Source organism: Ictidomys tridecemlineatus, chromosome 13, assembly GCF_052094955.1.
Source record: "Ictidomys tridecemlineatus isolate mIctTri1 chromosome 13, mIctTri1.hap1, whole genome shotgun sequence".
Lineage (NCBI taxonomy): Eukaryota > Metazoa > Chordata > Mammalia > Rodentia > Sciuridae > Ictidomys > Ictidomys tridecemlineatus.
In genome coordinates, this window is record NC_135489.1 from 92,436,767 (window position 1) to 92,453,751 (window position 16,985).

The following is a 16,985-nucleotide window of genomic DNA, read 5'->3' on the forward strand; positions in this document are numbered from 1 at the left end:
GCCGTCTGGGTGGTAGGGAGCCTGGGAGGGGAGACCCCTGTGCTTAAAGCCCACCTGGTCCGAATTTCAAAGTCCCTTGAACAAACCTGGAGGGGGATGTGGAGAAGCAGGCAGAAAAGCACCTCCACACTGACGGGTCAGATCCTGAGCCTGTTTCCCCACTGAGTTACTCTGTCATTTTCCCAAATGTGCGTCCTAAAAGGAGGCCCCCATGGTCCCTTTCAAGACAGTCTTCTACGTGGTGAGAAAACGACCGTTTTCTGCCTACAATAAGATCACAGCAGGACACATACATAGAAATGGCTTTTTATTTTATTTTGATAAGATGGAAAAGACCCCAGCACAGCTTCAATCAAAGCTAACGATTTTCCTGGCAGTTCATTGGGTAGTTTTATTAAAGTAGATTTGCTTAAACTAAGAGGGAAAAAAAAAAGGTCTCACTGACCCTTGAAATTAAGGCAAAGGTGCTGGTAAGGAAAGTCACCACTGAGTGTCGCCCTCCCGCCCTCCAAGAGCCCAGGGCAGGGAAGGGGCGCACTGGTGTCCCTGCACAAGTCTCACGGCCGTCTGAGCAGCCCGCTGCCCGCTGCTCAGGTTCTGTGCAGAGCCCCAGGGCTCCAGGCGCAGTGCGTTGAGGTAGCGTCTTTGCATTTTGCAGACGTTCCTGTGGGTGCTCTTCGACCACAGGGTGGACGTCCCCCGCAGGAAACTTCTGGTCTCGCTGCTCTGCTAGGAATGCCCTCCCCGGGCCCCCAGTCTGCATCCTGCCCCAGACTCTAAGGCTTCAAATCCAGGGGGCTGCTTTCTTCATCCACGGGCTGTTTAGGTTTCAGCTGGCCGCTGAGGGTCAGGAAGGAGTACCTCAGGCCACCTGCCATGCTGGAGGAGAAACAGTGAATATTGAAAGCTGGGAATTCCGTGGTGCTGCACCAGCGGTCGCTGACACTCTTATAGACAGAGTGAGCTTAATTTGGAGGACTTTACTCAGATCTGGGGGGCGAGGGGGGGCTTCCTTGAGTTTGTGGATTCCTTGATGAGAATTTCTCCTCTTATTTACAAATCTTTGGTAGCAGGGAGTGGGGGGTCAGGGGTCTGATCTGACAGAGAATATCAGAAACAAAATAAATGTTTTTTTTTTTAATAAATAAACTAAATTTCCCTATGTTCCATTATCCTAAGCCAACAGCCCCCGTGCCTGGCCCAAAATACCTTTCAAAAGGCAGCTATTAATTCCCACAGCATCTTTTGAAGCACAACACTTTGAAGGCACAAGTTCATGAAGCCACTGGGCAGGAGGAAGACAGGTAACTTAGGGGACCTCTCTTTGAGGAAGATACGTGAATCAAATTCAGATCCTGGCCAGGTGAATTTTTATGACATACGTCCCCGTGAATCCACACAAGGGATTAAGTCATAAAAATAGAGGAACTGGGGATGGGGGGTATAGCTCAGTGGTAGAGCATTTGTCTGCCGTGAAGGAGGTTCTGGGTCTGATGAGAGGGAGAGAGGGAGAGAGGGAGAGAGGGAGAGAGGGAGAGAGGGAGAAAGAGAGAGAAGAAGAAGAAGAAGGAGGAGGAGGAGGAGGAGGAGGAGGAGAAAAAACAGAGAAACTGAATGATTCAAGTAAAACTATACTTGCTGGCTTAAAATGTAACATCTCTCTTGGCTCTTTTGCTTATTACATGTCAATCTTTAAAAATGTGATTTTATTGAAATAAGTTCATTTAAAAATATCACTCACCAAATATTTAACCCTATAAAGTTTAATAGGGAGAAAATGTAGTCTCCACCAACTAACATTCCAATGTAGGCGACAGACACGTTCTGCAAGGGGAGAGAGAATCTGTCATTCCAAGTGAAGGATGGGGTGGGGGATACATAAAACAGGAAAAACCTGAAGCTAGGCAGTCTACTTTTCATAGAGTTTTGAAGAGAGTAATTTTTCATGAATATCCAATAAGTGAATTAAAAAGCATCACAGGTGGTTTTATAAAGAAATAGAGCACCTGCCTGGCACGAGTGAGGCACTGGGTTCGATTCTCAGCACCACATAAAAATAAAATAAAGGTATCGTGCCCACCTACAACTAAAAAAATACAAAAAAAGAAAGGAAGTAAAATATGATATAATAACAGAAAACTGCATTATTCTCTGCCCCTGTCTGAAGAGTTGAATTGTAATCAGCTTGCCAGATCTCATCTTTTGAGTGATGAATTTTAGTCATATTGAACCTAAAACTGAACAGAGTAGAGGCATCTAATACATTCCAAGCAGCACTCTGTCCACTGTATGTAGGAGGCCTTGGGCAGCCCACAGACAGGTCTACTGCCCCTCACTCCAGGAAGCTGAGTGAATAGAAAACCAAGAACCTACAGAAGAGAATTCAGAAACTCCAGCCCTGTTCATTCCCGTGTGTTCAAATGCACACACACACACACACACACACACACACACACACACACGCTGATCCACAATTACAACTGAGCACAGACCTGGCTGAAAACCGTCCTTCCCAGGGTCCCCTTCTTAGTAGCCAGTTCTTCCAGAAAACTACACTGTAGCTCACTTAAAATTAATAATTTGTTTCCCTTTCTAAATTAGCAAGTCCTCCCTCTGTTGGATGCATTAGGGGATTAGAGAGAGTGAGACAGGGTCACCCAGACCCAGATGCAAATGGCCCTCGACAGCAGCAAAACCAAGCTCAGCTTCCATGTATGGTTTGGACTTAGCCCCGATCCCCATCCCCACCCCACCCCCCACAGCTGTTCACTGCAAGGCCCCTCCACTCACCTTGATGGCACCAACCACCGCCGTGGTCAGGGCTGAGTTGTAATAGCTGCACAGAACCGTGGAGTACATCAGGAGGAACCTGAGTCAAAGAAAGCAACAGCTAAGCTTGTGCCTGCGCATGCTGGGGGCCACAGGCAGAGAAGGGAAGGACAAGTACCAAGGTCGTACAACCCACGCCCTAAGACACCTCCACCAAAGACATCCGTATCCCAGGAAAACGGCCCAGCTGAGCCTCAGCCACACTCCTAACCTGGTGTTGTTCTCATGTTCTCCACGCATTTTCCAATAGTCTTTCCACAACATGGAAAGGAGATTTTTAAAAACCACCTGAATCTTTCACTTAGTGGCTAGGTTACCCCAGAGGTGTGGACCCTCTTGTGGATTCGGAATCACCTGCTGCTCTTTGCACGCACACCACAATGCCCAGCAGAGGCTCCCATTCCACTGGCTTGAGGTGATAGGAAAGTTCCGCAGGTGATTCTCATGTGTGCAGCCACATTGAGGATGTGGGTGTTAGAAGAGAAAACCAGCTGAGCGAGTGCTGGCTTTAGGCAAAGAAAATTGGAATTAATAGATTCCATCTGCCATGGTATTCCTGTACCCTCTTACCAAAGTTAATTCAAGCACTTACCACTGCCAGTAAGTACTGGCACTTACTTGTCAGTAAAATGACTGCAGAATTGTGACTAAGTGCCAGACAGGAAAACATATATACACAGGAAAAAGAAAAAAAGGTCGAATCCAAACAGAGGTAAAGAAATGAGTTGATTCTTATCAAGTACTGAAGGAAATTAGCCAGGACCTAAGTGGGGTGCAAAATTCCACTCACCCACATCACATGGTTAAATGTTGAAGGGATTAATATCGAAACTGGCTGAGTGGCCAGGTGTGGTGGCGCATGCCTGTAATCCCAGTGGCTCGGGAGGCTGAGACAGAAGAACGGTGAGTTCAAAGCCAGCCTCAGCAACTTTGAGGCACTAAGCAACTCAGTGAGACCCTGTCTCTTAAAAAAAAAAAAAAAATAGGGCTGGGATGTTGCTCAGTGGTCGAGTGCCCCTGAGTTCAATACTCGGTACCCAAAAAAGAAAACTGGCCAAGTGAAATTTGAAATGTACATGGAATGCATAAGATGCGTGGGGTTGTAAAGATAAACCCCAGGTGAAAGGTAGGAGTTGGGTCCCCTACTAACAGAGCAAAGTGAGTTTGATTCCAAGAAAGAGCTGATGCACCTGGGGCAGGTAAGTTCTTCCTGCCAGTCTTAAGTGCCGGGCTCAGCTGCTGCTTGTTACCAACAGAATCAGCGTCACAGACCTTCAACGCTGGAACCCTGCTTGACCTGAGTGTGTTTTCTACTAGGAATGGCAGAGGGAAAAATATCAGAGCTAAAGCCCATCAAAACTTACAGGAGGAGTAAACCACAAACGTGAAGCCTATGACCTTCAGAGGAATGTGTACGCGGGTTATTAGGTAATTAAAACAAGTGGGCAAGTTCGAGACCTCTGTGGTTTTCATTTAAAATGTGTAACTGATATGAGACTTGCAGTTTTAATTTGAAAGGAATAAGAGTCTGAGTAAACCTGTACACAGCATTCGAATGTTCGCTTTAAAAACTGACGGACAGACTGGGGATGTAGCTCGTTGGGAAGAGCACTGCTTGCCTGGCACACCCAGTCCCTGGGTTCTGTCCCCAGCAGGACAATAATGAAAAACTGATTGGCCATATTTCCAAGTTTGCTTTATTAGATTTCAAAGAACTGCCTAAGTGCATAAAGAAACCTATTAGCTCTGACAGCCAGCCCCAGGGGTTGGGTAGTCAGGAAAAACCCAGCAGATCACAATTGTAAATGCACTTTAAAACGTTTAAAATGGCTGGGGGTTCACTAAGTTGGGAATGGAACGAATTCACAGTAAAATGTTTAGTAGATGTAAATCAGTTAAACTTGAGTTAATAAACCGCGAATCAAATAATAGAAGCTGATGTAATTACTAACTTTACGAGCAGTGTATTTAGACGATAAACTTGGAAGATTCAGAAAAAACCTATGTTTTAGAATTGTTACAATTCAATGAATTCAACATTAGTTTAGAGAACTGCAATAATCCTACGCAAGCCTAAAATGAAAAGATATAAAAAGTCAATGTGGCGTCACCCAGTGCAGATGCACCTTGGCCTTGAAGAAGCTAAACAACAGCATCAGCCCTGGAGGGACTCAGAGTCCAGAAAAATAAGACATGTCCAGTCAGAGGACAGGCCGGCTGCTTCCTGCAGCCTTCTGAAACTTGAGCACAGCCTTCAACCAAGGAAAATCATGAATGCCCTTGTTTTTATCTTGGCTTTAAAATCCCAATTCTAAAGTTCCAATCATGAGACAAAGGAGACCAACTGCACTTTAATGAAAGCAACTCAGCGTGCAATCAGAACCTGTGGATGGGATCTAAGATCCCAGTACCCATCTCCCAGGAGTGTGGGTGGCTAGAGGAAGGGGATCCCTCTCTGACAGCTGTCGTAGTGACAGAGGGCTTCCAGCCAACCAGGCTGCATTTCACACTATGGCCACTAGATGTCCCCAGAGAGGGAGGCTCTACACCACTAGGATCAAAGTAGAACATAGAAATTATTTTTAAAGAAACCATCTATTTCTATATGCAAGTAAGTACTTGCACTGCAAGTGAGATAAGACCAAAGCTTCGAACTAAAAGAGCCTCTGTTAACTCCACACAAAGGAAACCACACCACTTGTAACATCAAAAACATCAACCTCCATGTCAGCAGTTTTGATTTTTAGATTAACAAAATGCAAAGATATTTTAAAACACTGCTGAATTCTAATTTTTTTCCACTTTAAAACATAATATTATCTGTGTACGTTTTAAGAATGATGGCACATTATTATGCACAGTTTTTCTGGTAATAACTGCCAGCTGAGTGTTGTGGCTTATGGGGCCCCCAGTAATAGGGTGCCCAGGTGGAAACCCAAAGGCTTCTTCCTGCTTCTAAAAGTGACCTGAAAAATAACTGATTTACCCAAGGTTAATCTGGCCCGACCACTCCAGTCACGAACAACTCACATGACCTCGCTGACTGTTACTGGGTACCTTTCATGCACCAGCACACACAGAAATTCCACGCAAATGTTCAGATAATAAAAGATCACTCTACACGCCTCCTACCAACCTTGGATGAAAACACCTGTTTTCATCCAAGGTTTCGGGTGCAGAACTCCCTCCTCAGCGTGGGCCACAGGCACTAGACTCTGTCTTCCTAGGGCAGGCCATGTACTCTAATCTCCCCCACACTTTCCTGTCCTGGAGATGGCCACCAAGGCCCTGCCCCATGTCCAGGAGGAAGGCGGGCTGCACAGAGGCCAAGAGGAGCCTGCACCTTGCTGGGTTTCCTAGCTGCCCTATCAGCACTGGATTCTGCCCTCTGCCCAGGCCCATTTCTACAGGGTTACCAATGTCCACAGCTGAAGTCACGGTAAGAATCCAAAAGGACAGGACTCACAGGGCTTCTGCCCAGCGGAGCTCATGGAGGCTCACAGAAGGAGACCAAGAACAGACTCGCCCACCTGGCCACACCCCAGCTGCACAGCGATAGGTGGGAGCTCCTGCACTGGGGGCCCTTCCGGAAGGGCCTCACCTGTGTGTCCATCTAGTCTGTCCAGTTGTTTATTTGCATCCTTTAAAATAAGCTGGTCAGTCCACAAAGTTTCCCTGAATTCTGGGAGAAATTCTAGAAAATTCCTCAAACTCAAGGAGGGGGTGGTGAGAACCCCAATTTTAGTCAGTTGGAAGGCCTGGGCTTGCCACCGGTTCAGAAATGGGAGAGATCTTGGGGACAGAGTCTTCAACTTGTCAGAACTGAAGTCAATCAGGGGACACCGGCTGGCGTCCACTGCAGAATTGATGGCTTACTCTTATACCCTGAGAGGTCACAGACGTGACCTGTGTTGTGAGGGGACAGTGGGAGGAGCTCAATATGAGTCTGTTTTTTTCCACCCAGGACCAAGGCACATTTTCTGTTTTAATTCTAGATTTCAAAGAATTTCAAGTAATCCCACTTCCTCGTCTCTGGGAAGAGCTGTATCCAACTCAGGACCTTGTCACATGCCAGATGCACAAGTTCATGGGGTATACCTGAAGCATCTTTCTGAAGCTCTGATCTTCCACTAACATCTTCCCAGACATGAGATGGAAACATTCACACCCATGACGGGTTCCGTTAGCCCCCTGACCGGGAAACCAGCAGGATCCAACTTTTCCTGTTCCTATCTCTTCAGAAGAATGAGTTGAAAATACAGAAATAGGGCATTTGGGGGGCTGTGAATAGGCAAAATCTGATACTTTGGGGTTTCAATTAAGGAATCCATTACTGCTTCAATAGAATCAAAGGGCCTGCCTCTGGGGCAGAAACCAATTAGGATAATCCTCTTGGGGCCCAGGGGACAGTGCCAGCCACTGGAAGAAATGAACTGGAAGCTGTAATTTCTCAGCAAGATTAAAAAGACCTGCGGAGCTAGCTTCTCAAACATCTAGTCTGTCGACCTAAATCCCATTCTGAATTTTACCTTAGCACTAAACCATCTTGCCTCCTATAATCCAGTTCACCTTCCTGAAGTAGCTTCATTCCAGGTAACTCCATATGCTATACTTACAAACCCCTGATGGCACAGAGTGCTGTTTCCTAATACTGAGTCCTCTGCCTGATCACATAGAGTACTGTTTCCTAATACTGAGTCCTCTGCCTGATCACATAGAGTGCTGTTTCCTAATACTGAGTCCTCTGCCTGATCACATAGAGTGCTATTTCCTAATACTGAGTCCTCTGCCTGATCACATAGAATGCTGTTTCCTAATACTGAGTCCTCTGCCTGATCACATAGAGTGCTGTTTCCTAATACTGAGTCCTCTGCCTGATCACATAGAATGCTGTTTCCTAATACTGAGTCCTCTGCCTGATCACATAGAGTGCTATTTCCTAATACTGAGTCCTCTGCCTGATCACATAGAGTGCTATTTCCTAATATTGAGTCCTCTGCCTGATCACATAGAGTGCTATTTCCTAATACTGAGTCCTCTGCCTGATCACATAGAATGCTGTTTCCTAATACTGAGTCCTCTGCCTGATCACATAGAGTGCTGTTTCCTGATCACATAGAGTGCTATTTCCTAATACTGAGTCCTCTGCCTGATCACATAGAATGCTGTTTCCTAATACTGAGTCCTCTGCCTGATCACATAGAGTGCTGTTTCCTGATCACATAGAGTGCTGTTTCCTAATACTGAGTCCTCTGCCTGATCACATAGAGTGCTGTTTCCTGATCACATAGAGTGCTGTTTCCTAATACTGAGTCCTCTGCCTGATATAGAGTGCTGTTTCCTAATACTGAGTCCCCTACCACAAATCGAAAGGAAATCAAACATCCATCCTTCTACCATTTCAGCAATTCTTAGCATACTTTTTTAAAGAGTGTAATAATTTCTTAATTACATTCTCAACTGAGAACAGAGGGTTGGTTATTGAGGAAAGCAAGTTTGACACGCACACTTCGAAGCAGTGAGATGAACCCAGACGCTGAGCCCGGATCTTGGGGAGTCCCGCACTGGACATGCCTGTGACTAACCCTGAGATGCCCGCTGAGCATCCATCAGGAAAGAAAGGACTGCCCATGCCCAGGGCCAGTCCCCAAACACAAGGGTGTGGTCAAAGCTTGCAATGGCTTCCAGGGCTTTGGAAATGCAGATACTCCAGCCCACGGGGTGTCCTTTGAGAACCTGCAAGGAAGTAGGATTCTGAAAAACCCACCAGGCCAGAATCAAAGCTTCCTCCCACAGCACTTCCAGAGTTAAAAGGTAACCACGAGAGGTAAAGTGTACATAAAAGAAGAAAAACGTTTGAAACCACGGGCTGTATATAGGGAGAGCCAAATCTGCCCGGCTGCAGAGGACACCAGGCTCAACAGGCTGCCTCCAAGAACAGATGATCTAGCTCAGGAGGCTGAGGCAGGAGGATCGCAAGCTCAAAGCCAGCTTTAGCAACTTAGTGAGGCCCTAAGCAACTCAGCGAGACCCTCTCTCTAAATAAAATATATAAAGGGCTGGGGATGTGTTTCAGGAGTTAAGCTCCCTGTGCTCAATCCCAGTACAAAAAAAACAGCATTTCTTATTGCACATATTCTATGTGTTTGCATGTTTTCTTTACTATTAAATCACCCAATTCATATAACTTCATTCCTATAAATCATTACTTTAGCTCATTGTTCTCATTTTAAAGATAAGACAACTGAGGCTTGGAGAGTTTATATATAACTTGCCCAAGAACCCACAGCTCATGATAAGTGGTAAAGCTAGAGTTCAAACCCAGGTCATCTGAGTCCACAATTCAGGTCCTTAAGTGTGGGATGGCACCAGGATCTGAGTGTCCCCTTAAGACCCACTTCAAAAACTGGCTTCTCCTTAGTTTTTATCCTTAGAGTTGGGAGGAAGCTAGATTGCTGATGATTTTATCATGTTCCCTGACTCATTCACAATACCTTTACCTTGGTGACATTCGTGGGTAATGACGACTGATCGTAAGTTGACCAGAGTCTACTTGTTCTCTAAGAAGCCCTTTAGTAAACGGGAGGAAACGCATGGTCTCGGGCCCAGAGTCTAGCCCTGAGGGACAAGCCCTTGATGGACAGCTCATAGCAGGGCTGCCACCACATTACCACTGAGGGGGCTGACTCCAGAGGTTCACCCCTTGATTGCTTCATGCCCTGTGTCAGGGTTTGGATCTGAGGTGTCCCCGAAAGCTCCCGAGTCAACGCAGGATTTTCAGAGGTGAGATGACTGGACTGTGAGAACTGGGACCTCATCAGCCCCCAGTCTGACTGGACTGAGTGGTCACTGTAGGCAGCTGAGGTGTGGCTGGAGGAGGTGGGTCACAGGGGCATGGCCTGGAGGGGTCAGCTCCCCCCACCCGGCTTCCTGGCTGCCATGAACTGAGCAGAGGTCCTCCTCCACCACCTTCCGCCATGATGTTCTGCTTCACCCTGGTCCTGAGCAACGCGCCCCATGGATTGAACCTCTGAGACCAAAGTACGTTGCTCCTCCTCCAAGTTGTCCTTGTTGGGTATTTTGGTCCCAGCCGCGAAAAGCTGATTAACATGCTGTGATTGGGTGGTAAAGGGCCAGGCAGACAACAAAGGCAGATCCTTATCACGTTTATGATGAAATCAGAAAGACTGGATCCTGAGCAGGGGAAGAAGCTGGGCTGAGTCGATGTGTATGACTTGGGTTTTTTGGTTTGTCTGTCTGTTTTGTTTTGTTTTCAAAGAGGAAAAACACAGAGAGGGAGATGGCTCACAAATGTGGCTTTTTTGTTTTCCTCTCTAGGTTAAACGTTCTCCATCAACAAGAGAGACATCTACAAATATTTAATTCAACTGATGCCTCCAGCAATGGCTGAGTACCTAAGGACCTTCCCACCACAGAAAGGCAATGTCTGGAAAGGACACATTCTTTAAGACATTGTCGGTCTTGAAAGAGTCACCTCATTGTAAAGCAGACAGTAGGAACAAGGTGGCGACCTTAAGGTGGGGACCATGGTGGAACAGCTCCATCTGGGACCTGACACTAGGTCCACAGCCAGGTGGGGAGGGCCACAGAGCCAGGCCCTCAAATACGGTGGACTCAGGCGAGTCCAAGGCAACCCCTGGCTACCAGAAGCAGCAAAATCAGCTTGTCCCTGTAGGAAAGCTTCTAAAGTTCCCAATTTCAGGACACGGGACTGATTAAGATAAAGCAATATGCTCACAATTGCAGGTCACCAAACACAGGAAAGCAACCAACAATGACAGTTACCTAAGACGAAAACTCATACTGAGTTTCCTAAGAACTGAAGGTCTTGGAAATTTATTCTGTGAAGCCAGTAGCACACTCACACAAAACCAGACAAGGTCATATCAAGGAAAAAAAAACTAGAGACCAATATCCCTGAGGGACTTGGATGCAAAAATTCTTAATAATATGTTAGCAAATTGAGTTCAACAACATATTAAAAGTATATGCCACGGCTCAGTTAGTTTTATTCCATAGATGCAAGGATGGTTTAACATACACAGATCAATAAATATAACTCATCACATTAACAGAATTCAGGACAAGGATCACTTAGTAATCTCAATAGTTGCAGAAAAGGCCTTTGACAAAATTTGAAACCCATTCATAATAAAAACACTGAAGAAACTAGGGATAAAAGGACCCTACATAACATCATAAAGACGACATAGAGAAAACCCACAGCAGACCTCCTAGTAAATGGGAGAAAACTGATAGCATTTCCTCCAAAATCAGGTCAAGACAAGGATGTCCCCGTTACCACTCCTGTTTAACATAGTGCTAGAAATTCTAGCCCCAGCAGTTAGGCAAGACAAGGGAATAAAAGAGATTTTAAAAGGGAAAGTATATTTAGAAGACCCAAAGAACTACACCAAAAGACTGCTAGAAATAACGAATAATTTTGGCAAAGTAGCAGGTTACAAAATCAACAGACAAAAATCAATAGCTTTCCTAAACACCAGCAATGAATCTGCTGAGAAAGAAAGAAACCAGGAAAACAATTCCATTTATAATAGTCTCAAAAAAAAAAACAAACAAACAAACAAAAAAACCCTAGGAGTAAATCTAACCAAGGAGGTGAAAGACCTCTACAATGAAAACTATAAAACACAGAAAAAATAAATTGAAGAAGACACAAGAAGATGGAAAGCCCTCCCGTGTTTGTGGATAGGCAGAATTAACATTATTAACACGGCCGTATCACCACAGGCAATATGCAAATTCAGTACAATTCCCCATCAAAATACCTATGACATTCTTCACAGAACTAGGAAAAAAATAGTCCTAAATCTCATTTGGAAGAATAAAAGACCCAAAATAGCCAAAGCCATTCTAAACCAAAGAAGCAATGCTGGAGGCATCACAATCCCTGACTTGAAATTATACTACAGAGCTACGGTAACAAAAACTACATGGAACTGGCCTAAAAACAGACAGAGAGTAATGGTGCAGAATAGAAGCTAAGAGATAAATCCAGACACCTACATTCATCTGATCCTTGACAAAGGTGGCAAAAACATACACTGGAGAACAGAGAGCCTTTCCAACAAATGGCACTGGGAAAACTGGTTATCCTCATGGAGATGAATGAAACTAGACCATTATTTCTCACCCTACAGAAAAGTCAGCTCAAAATGAATCAAAGACCTAGAAATTAGATCAGAAACTATGCAACTCCTAGAATAAAATATAGGATCAACATTCCAACATATAGGCACAGGCAACAAATTTCTCAATAGGAGAACTCAGGAAATAATGCCAAGTTAATAAATGGGATGGCATCAAATTAAAACGCTTCTGTATAGCAAAGAAAACAATTAAAAATGTGAAGAGAGAATCTACAGAATGGGAGAAAATCTTTGCTAGCTACTCTTCTGACAGAAGATTAATATCTAGAATATATAAAGAAAATTTACACCAAAAAATCAAATAAATGGGCAAATTTAATAGTCACCTATCAAAATAGGAAATACAAATGGCCAACAAATATATGAAAAAGTGTTCAACATCATTAGCAATTAGGGAGATACAAATCTAAAACTGCACTGAGATTTCATCTCATACCAGTCAAAATAGCAGTCATCAAAACTATAAATAATAAGAAATATTGGAGAGTATATAAAGAAGTTGGTGATACTATAAATTAGGACAACCACTATGGAAATTGGTATGGAGGTTACTCAAAAATCTAGGCATGGATCTACCATATGAGCCAGCTAGACCCCTCCTCAGTATTTATCCTGAAGAATTAAAGTCAGCATACTATAGTGAGACATGCATAGCCATGTTCAAAGCAGCACAATTCAAATAGCCAAACCATGGATCCAACTTAGGTGCCCATCAGTGGTTGAGTGGTATGCACAATGGAGTTTTATTCAGCCATAAAGAAAAACAAAAGTATGTCATTTGCAGGAACATGGGTAGGACTAGAGACCATTATAAGTCAAACTCAGAAGGTTAAGGGTCATGTTTTCTCTCATATGCAGAAGCTAGAGAAAAAAAAAAGAAAGATGGGGAGTAGGCCTCATGAAAATCAAAGAGGAAAGAGAGTAAGGGGCAGGAGGTGGTGAGGGAGGTGAAATACTGGGAGGTGATATTGGCCAAAGTATATTGTTATATTGTAATATTGTGTTGTGTGTACATGAACAGATAAGTAAGAACAAATCCCATCAGTATGTACAACTATAATGCACTAATTAAAAAATGGGGAGGAGAAGACCCAACCCAGAACTCCAGATATTGGAATCATCAAACACAGAATATAGAATAACTATGTGTGTAACACTCAAGAAATAAAAGGTATAATCACAAAGACTAGTGAAAGAATGTTAGGAATGAATAGATAAGTTAGAAAAAAATCTGTGGCACTTGTATAAATAGAATATAAGATACTTAAAAATTTCAATAACAGGATAAACATTAAATTAGACACAGTTAAAGAGAGAATTAATGATTGGAAGATACACATGAACGCTTCTCATACAACTATACTAGAGGTAATTACAGTCAAGTTTGAGAATTAAAATGCTGATCAAAGAAATCATGAATTGTCTTAGTCCATTTACACATAACAAAAAGGAGTATATTCATCTTTTTCCCATAGGAAAAAATCTTTTGATGAGTCATCCCTGAGACAGTAATTGAAAGACCCTTTCAATATGGGTTAAGACTTGGATTCCTGTGTACTAGTGGAGCCTGGCTTACTTCTCTCAAGAGGAAAACTGCAGTGCTAGAGAGGGAAAGAGGGGGTACAGCTGATGTTTCCTGTTTATTTTTTTGCACTATTTGAATTATTTACTAATAATTTATTTTACTACTCATGCAAAGGAATTTTCCAAGTTTTTAGAAGATCAAAAAAGGGCACAAGAGCTCTCAACAGATAAAGATATTTCAATAACAAAACCCTAATTATTGAACGACCCTGCAGCCTGGACATCTCTCCTCAGAAACTTCCCTGAATACTGCAAGTACAGCACTAGGGGAAAAGGTTGTCATTGCTATATATTTATGTGAGGAATGAATCTTGGGCAACTAAGGTCATGGTGACAAAGACAAAAACCTGGCACTGAACTCGAGATGTCAGCTGACTTTTCTTTTCAGATGAACTTTCAAAAATCAATAGGCAATGTCATGTTCTGGAGTAGAATGTGATATCAGCATCACTTTCAAAGTCAAACAGTTTTGTGCTTGCTTCTGACCTCTTGGCTGAGCCCTCAGTGTCCTGGATCAAGGTCAACCCCTTTTCTGTAGGATCCCCCATATCCGTAGGGCATTGGTTCCAGGACTCCCGTGGACACCCATATCCACAGATGCTAAGTCCCTTACGGAAAATGGTGCGACGTTGTTATAAAACCTGTGCCCATCCTTCTGTACTTTAAAATGTCTCTAGGTCACTAATAATGCCTAAGACAATGCAGACTCAATGTGAATACGTATTAAACTGAATTGCCTAGAAAATAATGACAAAAATTAAAAGTTGGTCAGGCTCAGTATAGACTCAATTCTTTCCAAGTATTTTCTATGCACTTTTCATTGAATCTGCAAATGCAAAGCCTGTGGAAATGGGGAGCAGAATGGACTTTCTGGAGAAACATAGATGAACCTGGACAAAGGGACTTGGACAGATCAGGAGAGACGATATTCGACTTGTCAAGAGACCACTGACCAATACTTCTTCTTTGCTAGGAGCCACTGCAAAGTATTACATTCATATGGAAATTGGGCTCCTACTGTTCACTTAGGCCCATTTGGGGACTCAAGTTACAAGACTCCTGGAGAGTTCCCATTGGTTGGGGAAGGATGGTAGGAGGGGGTTCCGGGGGAAGTGGAGCCCCCCGTGTCCGGTAGGGACACACGTGTGTGTGTGTGTGTGTGTGTGTGTGTGTGGACCGGCTTGTTAGGGGGACGCACACGGCCTCTCACAAAATAAAACTTTGTTTCAGTTCCATCTGGCTTGTGTTTTTGTGCTCAGCCGGATTGCAGCATCGCAAGCCGGCGTGCACTGACAGCGACCCGCGAAAGCGCTCAGCAGGAAGGCAGCAGGTGAAAACAGCAGCGGGCAGAAGCGGAGCCAAGGCTCACGCGGCCCCCGCCGTCCAGCCTGCAGCATTTTGGTGGCCCTTGTACGGGGAACGCCCAAAATTTATAGGTGAGTGATATCGCTCGCCCCTAAGGAAAGGCGACAGAATGGGTATTTTTGTTTTGATTTATTCTGCTTTTATTTCAGGCTCTCTAGCCTTACAATTTTTTCAGGCGAATTGGGAAAAATGGTTGGCTCAAGGTTTTAAGTTATTCGGCCCTGAGAAAGAAAAAATTGATATAATCATTTTTCTCCTCTCCGTTTCTGTTTCATTCTGTTTTGGCTTTCTTCTATCCTACCTTATTGGGTTACGTTACCTTTATAGTAGATTAGAATCTAGTAAAAAACAAACCGAAAGACTGTTAAGTAAATTGTTAGAGGTCCAGGCTATGGCAGAAAACTTATTAGGTCAAGCAAAACAAAAGGTCCCTCAAGCTAGTCAGACAGAAGAAAAATTGAAGAAGGCAAGCTTAGGGAAAAAACGGCCCTCAGATAGGGAGGCTAGTACTAACTCCGTTCCATCACCAGAGGGCGTAATTCAACCAACAGCTTCACCTGTAGCTGAGCAGCCCTCAGTTTCCATAGGTGATGAACAGAATCCTGAGGCAGGACCCCAAAAGTTAGCATGCCCTGTAGTTGAGCGGGGAGAAGAAAGGGAACGAGTTTACCGTGCCTTAGATTTCAAAATAGTAAAGCAATTAAAGGAAGCTGTACAAACCTACGGACCTGCCGCTCCCTTTACTGTCAGAATGGTCGAATCTATTACCAGCTGGGACTTAACACCAGAAGATTGGGCTAGCGTGTGTCACTCTGTGCTAAATGGAGGACAATATTTATTATGGAAAATTGCCAATGAGGAATTTTGCAGGGAGACAGCTAGGCGAAATGCAGCAGCAGGTTATCCTGAAAGAGATTCTCAAATGCTATTGGGGAAAGGACCTTATGAGGGTCAGAGGCAACAGATTAGATATGATCCTGGCGTATACGCTCAGATCACTATGAATGCAATTAAGGCATGGAAAACTTTGAAGGGACAAGGGGATTTACAAGGTCAACTATCTAAGATAACACAAGGAGTTAATGAGCCCTACGCTGACTTTGTAGCTAGACTTATTGAAACAGCCTCTAAGACATTTGAAAATACAGAACAGGCAATGCCATTTATAAAACAACTGGCTTATGACCAAGCAAATCGTTGCTGCAAAGAGGTCATTAGACCGTGGAAACATGGAGATTTAAACACATATATTAAATTATGTAGCGACATTGATGAACAAGGACAAGTCATGGCAGCTGAAGTAAAACAGGCTTTAGATACCAAACCAAAAACATGCTATAATTGCAATCAGAAAGGACATTTTAAAAGAAATTGCCCCATAGGAGGAGGGTTTAACAAAGCTAGGTATCAAAGGAGTAGAATCCCGGGTATTTGCCCACGATGCCATAGAGGGAGACATTGGGCTAATGAATGCCGTTCTCAAACCACCATAGAGGGTATTCCGTTATCAAAAAATGGACAAAGACCAAGTGTCTACCCACAATATCGTGGAGAAAGGTATCAGGCCCCGTTGTCAAAAAACGAATTGGAGGGCCCAATGCCCCGGGGCCCAAAGCCACAAATATACGGGGCAATGGAGGAACCCAGCAGCACCATCAAGGTAGTGCCCAGGACGCACTATCCATCAGATCCCTCATCAGACAAACTAGAGGGAGCGCAGGGTTGGACATCTGTGCCTCTGCCAGAGCAGTATTAACTCCAGAGATGGGAGTTCAAATCATTCCCACAGGAATAAAAGGACCTCTTCCCCAAGGAACAGTAGGCTTATTATTAGGACGCAGTTCTTCTACACTAAAAGGACTTATGATAAGTCCTGGGGTAATTGATCCCGATTATGAGGGTGAAATAAAAATTATAGCCAGTTCTCCAAGAGGTATATCCGTAATTTCATCAGGAGATAGAATAGCACAGTTATTAATAATACCCAGCCTACATGATGAATTTTCCAGTTGTAAT

At 44.0% G+C, this 16,985-nt stretch overlaps 1 protein-coding gene across 6 annotated transcripts in view; it reads right to left on the reverse strand.

The window, feature by feature from the left end:
* Positions 1–290: 290 nt before the first annotated feature.
* Slc35d2 (solute carrier family 35 member D2) overlaps positions 291–16,985 on the reverse strand; it is a 141,627-nt gene continuing 124,932 nt past the window's right edge. For all 6 annotated transcript variants that reach the window (XM_078030552.1, XM_078030550.1, XM_078030549.1 and 3 more), the window contains 3 exons: positions 2,791–2,869; positions 1,742–1,824; positions 291–879 (listed from right to left, as the gene is read on the reverse strand). In XM_078030552.1, the coding sequence (XP_077886678.1) occupies positions 777–879; positions 1,742–1,824; positions 2,791–2,869 (265 nt within the window). In that variant the 3' untranslated portion in view covers positions 291–776. The remainder of the gene's footprint in view (positions 880–1,741; positions 1,825–2,790; positions 2,870–16,985) is intronic.